General features: G+C 43.6%; 1 protein-coding gene across 1 annotated transcript; it reads left to right on the top strand.

The window, feature by feature from the left end:
• The first annotated feature begins 4,808 nt into the window (after window positions 1-4,808).
• On the top strand, window positions 4,809-5,156 carry LOC133084801 (small ribosomal subunit protein uS8-like). The gene has a single exon (XM_061181565.1). The coding sequence runs from the start codon at window positions 4,809-4,811 to the stop codon at window positions 5,154-5,156; it is 348 nt and encodes a 115-aa protein (XP_061037548.1).
• Window positions 5,157-8,552: the final 3,396 nt, after the last annotated feature.

Genomic DNA, 8,552 nt, shown 5'->3' with positions numbered 1-8,552 from the left:
TCCAACCGCAGTCAAAGTGGATCTACAACTCCAAACCCTGTTCCTCCTGGATTTTTGTGCTGGCCGTCAACCAAGAACTGGCTCCAGCTGTACTGGCCTCTAATTTGCTTAACTCTTTCCTCTTCTTTACTCTTATGTTGAGAGTTAGAGACGGAGGAAAGGAGATTCATTCATTCTTCCCACAGGTATTTATCGGACACCTATTATATGCCAGCCACTGAGGTTACAGCAGTGAACAAGGCAGGCGAGGTCCCTGCCCATAGAAGCCACATTGTGAAGGATGGGTAAATCATGGCGCACTTATTATTGCTACAAGATTTACTTGCATGTGTGCTTTCATTTAGTGCTGATGTTGTAGGCACTACTGTTATCCTCATTTACTGAGACACAGATGCCAATTGACTTACCCAATATCATGCAGCTAGTAAGTGACGGAGGCACAATTTAAATCAAAGGACTCAGATTCCAGAACGCTTGGATTCCTAACCATGATAATATTGATAAAATTGTTCTTTTGTGTAGATAAATACGGTCCTATTTCTATCTTTCTCTTTCGACTTTAAAAAAAATTAAATGCTGCTTCTAAACAATATTTGTAGTCTCTTGACAATTCGAAAAAGAAAAAGCAGTTTTCTTCTTTTTTTTTTGAAGAAAATGGTGCCGTTGGCATTCAATAGTCGCTTTTGTAGCATCCATCACCTCTCTTTCCCATTTCTAGGGTGAACCACAGCCCCCCGCCCCCACCCCACTGCAGAGTATCCAGGTGGTTCAGGTGGGCTGAACCCAGCAGGAACTCTACGGCGAGGCTCTGATTGGCGTAAGCCAAACAGCCTGTGCATCTTTCTGGCCATGTGATTGGTGGGGGATGAAGCTCGTGCCCCAGGCATAAGCCAATCAATGCCTGGCATTCTAATAGCTACTATGATTGGTTCAGGTTTATAGAACGAGAGATGCGAGGTGAGGCGCTTTCTCCTCCAGGTTAGGAAAGAGGTGGTATGTAACCTCAGTTGCTGGCAGCCATCCTGGAGGAGGAACTGAAAGCACAGATAAACGGAGCTGAAGTTCTAATTCCACCGCCTGTGATGTCTTCCTCACTCCTCGACTTTTCAGGTATGTGAGTCCTAAATACTCTTTATTAAGTCACTTTGACTTGGAGTTTCTTTTAGTTTCATTCAAAATCGTGCCATCTGACACAGATGATTTCTTATATTAGGCATATAAACCTGAACATTTAAGTAGACTTTTAAAGAACAAATTTCACAAGAAACTAAAACAGAAGCAAACAAAAAACTCCACTGAATTATCCAAAGGGCTTCAAATGTCCATAGAACATTTGCAAACAAATTTGGATCTCTGATTTATGTGAAAAAAAAAAAAAAGTAAAATACACCTAGACCTGGGATTCCTTTGTTTCACACGTGAAGATAATCAAGATTGCGGTTAATAGCTTGGGCCCAGATGTAACAGATGCTCAGTTAATTGGCCCTCGCTATACTGGGTTCACGTTTTAGCACACAATTGTCTTGGATTTTGTTGCTAAAAACACTCCTGTTTTTGCCAAACAACACTGTTTTGGAGGTTTGCCACCACAAACACAGAGAGCTTGCTGTGATGAAGATTTGTGTGTTTGGCAGGACCACGAGATTATAATAATGTGAGAGGCAAGACATAAACCTGTATGTCTTCAATTAGTCATACATTATCCAGCAGATTTAAAACAGCGGCTTCATTCTCATTAACTAGCAGCTAAGAGTGGAGATACCAGTGAAGCGATTTAGGACCTGAAAATGCACGGGAAGTTACGTTCTGTCTGAGTGTGTACACTTCCAAGGACATTCTCTCCATGTCCAACTTAATGTTCTACAGAGATCTTAGCCTCTAAGGACACAAGGCCAAAGCTAATTAGGAATCAGTTGAGATGTAGCCCAGTAAGGCTCAACTTTTACCAAATTGGGAAGATGGCAGTCGGGAGAAAAGTTAGCTCTCTAATCTGAGACAACCCATGATGCTTTCAGCTTCCCTGCTAGTTTAGTTGGTGCAAGAAGGCTCTGTAGGATAGCACAGTGAAAATGGCACCTCTCCACTCTGCTCTTAGAACAAAATATTAAGAAAATAGAAATCTGGCTGGCAGTGGAAAAAAAACAGATGGTTAGAAGATTTTACCTTCCATTTTTATTTCTTTTAATGTTAACTTCTGTATCTGACACTTGGGCCGTGGATAGGCTTCAGTCATATATTTATTCCCACAGGAATAAAATAAACCTGGATCTCTGCCCTGTTCTAGTAAAACTAAAGAGGGTGCAACTCGTGTCTAGTACAAATGTGACTTCCTCTGAAAGCAGCGCCTGGGCTCTGAACACACGGTGCTACCAAAGCCAGTGTTTATGGGTTGTGTGGAACTTGGAACGTATTTTTTGATAGGAACAAATGGGATTAGCCCAAAGGCCAGCCCACCTGGTTTGCTCATAATGGCTTCGTAAGGGAACCATCTATCACAAAACCCAACCACGGTGTTAACGGTGCTTCTGGGGGGAAATGGTTCAGACTGCACTTGGGTTGCTGTCCTTCTCTCTGGCAGCAGTGGGATTGGGGTCCTCCTTGGCTGTTGTGTAGGGACACAGAGTCGGTTGAACTCTGTAGAGAAGGTTGTTGATGGGTGGGAATAGGCAAGGACTCAAGTATGGAAGCAAATAGGATTGAGGGGCTGTGAAAGAGAAGACTAGAGAGTGAGGGGATGAGAAAGTTGGAGGCTCCTAACAGCATAAGCCCTAAGGTCTCTGCTTATGACTTGTCTCCTTTTCAAAAAATTCTTATCTTTGAGGACAATATCAAGGATGCAGATTTTCCTAAGGTCACCTCATAGACAAAGGAAATGCTGGGGCATTCGTTAAATTTAAAGAATTGAGGTTTCCAGGGAATCTTGACATAAGCCTGGGCTCTTCTAACACAGTTGTTACCAACCAGGGTTCTTGGCCTCCTTAATCAATAGAAATTGATCAGAGGCCAGACAAGAAATTCAGGCAAGGCTTTATTAGGGCCCCTGCTGCAGCAGAGGGGAGCGAGGACAAGCAACAAGTTCCCTTGCTGAGGGAGGCAAGCTGGTTCCGTGTATGGGGTGAGGGTAGGGATGAGTCCAGGGGTCAGGCCGGAAGGATGGCTTAGGTGTTTTGCCCACCACTTTGTGGTGTTGAGTGCAGGGGGCATGCACAGTACCCCGCTTTTGCTCCCGACACCTTGTTTTTGCTCCCGGCTTTTCAGAAGTTGCCGTTGGGCTTTTTTTGGTCTTTTTGTATCTTTTGTCCAGAATTTGCCCCAACTGTGCACGCACACAGTTATTTTTAGTCCCTTATAGTTTACTTGTATTTTGTAGCTCAAGGAGACATTTGTCCAGGTGCAAGTATTGCAGCGCTGCAGCAAAGGGTCCCAGGCCTGTCTCACAATGAACTATAGAATTCTGATTTTATTGAACACCTCATAAGAGTTTCGTGTATTGGACTTTTCAGCAGTTATGGCCATCAGAAAGAAAAGTCAAAATTGAATAGATGTCAGACATTACCCCGACATGGACATCACTGTAACCAAGACCTCATTATAATTTCATCTTCTTCAAGGCAAAACAAAATCCAGCTGCTTGTTAAAATGTGAGCAGAGTTCAAATTTTATTTTTCTTTATTTGTCAATTTTAATTTAGTTCAATTTTTATTTCCAGAAGTACACATTAATTTTTGCATGGAAAACACAACTACACATCTTTTAAATGGTTGGTCTATGTGAACAAAAGCCACCTACAGTGAATTATATAAACTTGGGAGAAAGATCCATACTGTCAAAGCATTCATGTCCCCCAAATCGTCAAGATTCATTGCCCTACAAGAATGAAAGTACAGGCATTAATTTTGGGTCCACTTTATAGTTAGTTGTAATGTGATGGGTGGCTTTTGAGAGGAGCTGGAGGGTTTTCAGCAGCATTCAAATGGTGATTTTAGGGCTTATTCATTTGAAAGTACTAAATGCCTCAGTTCCTGTTTTAAGATGACAAATGCAAATTTTAAATATACTTGTGGGGTTTTTTAAGTTTGAATTTTTTTTTTTTTTTTAAATTTATTTTGGCTGTGTTGGGTCTTTGTTTCTGTGCGAGGGCTTTCTCCAGTTGCGGTGAGCGGGGGCCACTCTTCATCGCGGTGCGTGGGCCTCTCACTGTCGCGGCCTCTCCCGTTGCGGAGCACAGGCTCCAGACGCGCAGGCTCAGTAGTTGTGGCTCACGGGCTTAGTTGCTCCGCGGCATGTGGGATCTTCCCGGACCAGGGCACGAACCTGTGTCCCCTGCATTGGCAGGCGGATTCTTAACCACTGCGCCACCAGGGAAGCCGGAATTTTTATTTTTATTTTTTAAATTTATTGAAGTGTAGTTGATTTGCAATGTCATGTTAATTTCTGCTGTACAACAAAGTGATTCAGTTATATATATACATATATATATGCACACACATTCTTTTTCATATTCTTTTCCATTATGGCTTATCACAGGATATTGAATATAGTTCCCTGTGCTATACAGTAGGACCTTGTTGTTTACTTGTGGGGTTTTAACCTATGACTTAGTTTATGAAAGAGAAATATAGTTGTAAATATATAATATTTATATATAACATATATTTGTATATAACATTATAATATTCATATTATAGGTATTATTTAAGCTGATAATAATCCCTGATTATTAAATTATTATTTCTTGCTATGACACTTGGTCCAGGTTATCGTTAATGAAAAAGTGTTGCTTTCTGCCATCTTTCCGTGTCACTGTCATGGTGCCCATGAAGGTCCTGGCTGATGCTCTCAAGAGCATCTACGATGCTGAAAAGAGAGGCGAACCCCAGGTTCTCATTAGGCCATCCTCCGAAGTCATCATGCAGTTTCTAACTGTGATGATGAAGCATGGTTATGCTGGCGAATTTGAAATCATTGATCACAGAGCTGGGAAAATTGTTGTGAACCTCACAGGCAGGCTAAGCAGGTGTGGAGTGATCAGCCCCAGATTTGACGTGCAGCTCAAAGATCTGGAAAAATGGCAGAATAACCTGCTCCCTTCACGTCAGTTTGGTTTCATTGTACTGCCAACCTCAGCTAGCATCGTGGACCATGAAGCAAGATGAAAACACACAGGAGGGAAAATCCTGAGATTCTTTTTCTAGGGATGTAATACATCTGTGCAAATAAAATGCCTCAATGGACACACACACACACACACAGACACACACAAAGTATAATGTGTAAGCTCTTTGAAATTGGGAACTCTACCTTCCATGTTCTTTGAATCTCCTTAAGACCCAACCTCTTGCTCTCCATCTTTTTATATAAATCAGAATCTATTCTATATCCCGGGAGTGTAAGTACTCACTCGCGGTCTGGTTATCTTTCTTTACTCTGGTCTTATCACCTCCACCTACACAATATTCTAGTTATTCTCTTCAAATATTGCTCTCTTTGTCAATATCGACTGTGAATCCTCTTAATTCTTTCTGATATTCCATTGTAATCAGCTTTGCTCACTTTACCAGCTTTCTGTTATCACAGGCTTCCTGAAATCCCCCCACGCTCCAGTCTCCTTGCGGGGCAAGAAAAAATGGAACATAAACATTTGATAGCCATCGTCTGAGCACACTTTGTATATGTCAGGCAGTAGGATAGGTTCTGGGGATAAGATACAGTCTCTGCCCTCAAAGAGTTAAAATCCAGGCAGATTAGCAACCTGGTAGACTCTTCCAGGAACTTCTGTCTCTCTGCTAGGAAGGGAAAGGGCTGTTGTGAATGAATAGTTTGGGTGCTACCCACCTTGCCATATTTACCTATCAAGTGTGCCCCAGAGCACTGTATGGGTGCTAAGTAAATATGCCATTCCCCAGCCTCACGTTACAGAGGGCCAAGCAGACGGGCAGAGGTGGTGGCCATTTTATAAATAAATTCATTTCAAAAATTAAACACTCCAAGAACATTCCAATTTTCCTACCAAAAAGTCTCGTTCCTTTTTGACCACTGTGATGTGTGTCCATACTTACAGAAAGATTGCTTTGAACTTTATTTAATCAGCAAATCAGTCAGTCCACAAAAGTTTACTGAGCAGAGGTTGTGATGTGCCAGATTCTGGGGACACAGCAGAGAACAAAGCCAAGACCCTGCCCTCAGGAGTTTGCAAGCCATCAGGGAGAGAAGAGATGGGGGATCTGTTACATCGTCACTGAGCTCATTTCTCTTAGGCTTGGTCTGATTTAGTTCATGTCATGTAAGTCTATAGATTGCTGGTTTGCTTTGCTCAGTGAAAGCAAACTTGGAACTCAGAACTTCCAAGCCTGCAGGGCGTGACAAGACCTCTTAAAGTGGTTCACTCCGCAGCAGTAACAATGGCTTCTTCTCTGCTCTACTGTTGATTTTACTGGCTTTGTGCGGATTGCTTTTCAGTAGAGAGACAGTGGTAAACTTAACTGCCCTGAATTGAGTCACAATAGTCTTCTTTTGCCAAATTCTTCTACAAGGTAGACTGTCTCCCATTCGTTGTGTACTCCTGTGAAACTCATAAAGGTGGACACAATCCACAATGTGACTAAGTTTTTCCAGAGGGATTTTGATTTCTGGGAAAACGAATGGTAAACAAAAGCCTGGGGTACAGCCTTCAAAGCACTGAAAAGGCAAATATTTAAGCAGAGTGGGGTTTGGGCCGTGTGAGACCACTCCTGGCCTCACCTTCATACAGCCGACAGTTTCCTCCTACTCACTGAGGTCACGACGTGTCCCTCCATCCTCATTCAGGACCCTATGCAAACGCGCGCTGGCAACAAGGACTTTCTTCAAATGGCACTATTAGTCTCTCTCGTTCTTTCTAACACTGTGACTTCCAGAGGGGATGAATACCATTCTGGCCAGGTGGTGTTCTGATGGATTGGGGGGTCTATCTAGTTCTTTTAGCCACCCCTCTACAACGTGGGAAAGAAGGACACCCCTGTTACTGACTACCTGTACCTGGTACTCTCTGATGCTTGAGGAGGGACAGTCTTCTAGGCTGATGAGGGTGCCCACTCGACGCTGTGATGGTTAATTTTATGTGTCCACTTGGCTGGGCTGTAGTGCCCAGATATTTGGTCAAACGCTACTCTGGGTGTGTCTGTGAGGGTGTTTTGCATGAGAGTAACATTTTAATGGATGGACTTTGAGTAAAGCAGGTTGCCCTCCATAATGTGGGTGGGCCTCACCTAATCAGTTGAAGGCCTGAATAGAACAAAAGATTGACTTCCCCCAAGCAAGAGGACATTCTGCCAGCAGACAGCCTTTGGACTTGAACTGCAACACCAACTCTTCCTTGGGTCTCCAGCGTGCGAGCCCACCCTTCAGATTTTGGTCTTGCCAGCCTCCATAATTGTGTGAGCCAATTCCATAAAATACATTTCTCTTCTCTCTCTCACTCTTTTTTAATAAGTTTATTTATTTATTTTTTGGCTGTATTGGGTCTTCGTTGCTGCATGCAGGCTTTCTCTAGTTGCGGAGAGCGGGGGCTACTCTTCGTTGCGGTGCGCAGGTTTCTCACTGTGGTGGCTTCTCTTGTTGCAGAGCATGGACTCTAGGCATGTGGGCTTCAGTAGTTGTGGCTCGTGGGCTCTAGAGCACAGGCTCAGTAGTTGTGGCACACGGGCTTAGTTGCTCCGCGGCATGTGGGATCTTCCCGGACCAGGGCTCGAACCCGTGTCGCCTGCATTGGCAGGCGGATTCTTAACCACTGCACCACCAGGGAAGCCCAACACCAGGGACTTTAAAATGAAATGTGACCTGCTTGCTAAAGAAGGATGTGGTGGCAACAGTAAAGTGTCTACGAGCTGTGCTTCTACCCAAGCTTACAAGGAGGATATTTTCATGGGGGGAGATTACATGGCTAGCAAAGGTTAATAATCTCCTTGTACCCTGGCTTGACTTGTGCTGGGATTACATTTTTGCCTTGCTTTCCCTATGGGGATATCCTCCAGAAGAAGGTGACTCTTAACTGACATGTTTCCTGCAGTCGTCCCACTTTTCAAAGAGCTCTGCTTTCTTACAGTGTGTTCCACTCCGCCTCCTGCCCCTCCCCCCATTGTTTTTTAAAATATTTATTTATCTAGGCTGTGTTGGGTCTTCGTTGTGACACGTGGGATCTCTTAGTTGCGGCATGCGGACTCTTAGTTGTGACATACATGCGGGATCTAGTTCCCCGACCAGGGATCGCACCCGGGCCCCCTGCATTGGGAGCGTGGAGTCTTACCCACTGGACCACCAGGGAAGTCCCTCCCCTCCCACTGTTATCAGAGTTGAGCTTTGTTTCCACTGGTGGCTCTTGTTTTGATAGCAAGTGTGTACAAGCCATGGGCCTATTTACTCAGTCAAGTCCAATCAGAAGAGCAGTGATTCAAATCCTGTTGGGGCCACCTTATTTAACTTAGTGAATTAAATACTTAGGGATGAGAGATGTATCTGGCTAGCTCAAGCTGACAAGAAGATTCTCTCTGATTGATATATTTTAAAAACACTAT

Source organism: Eubalaena glacialis, chromosome 2 (assembly GCF_028564815.1).
Source record: "Eubalaena glacialis isolate mEubGla1 chromosome 2, mEubGla1.1.hap2.+ XY, whole genome shotgun sequence".
Classification (NCBI taxonomy): domain Eukaryota; kingdom Metazoa; phylum Chordata; class Mammalia; order Artiodactyla; family Balaenidae; genus Eubalaena; species Eubalaena glacialis.
This window is presented reverse-complemented; position numbering and strand designations above follow the sequence as displayed.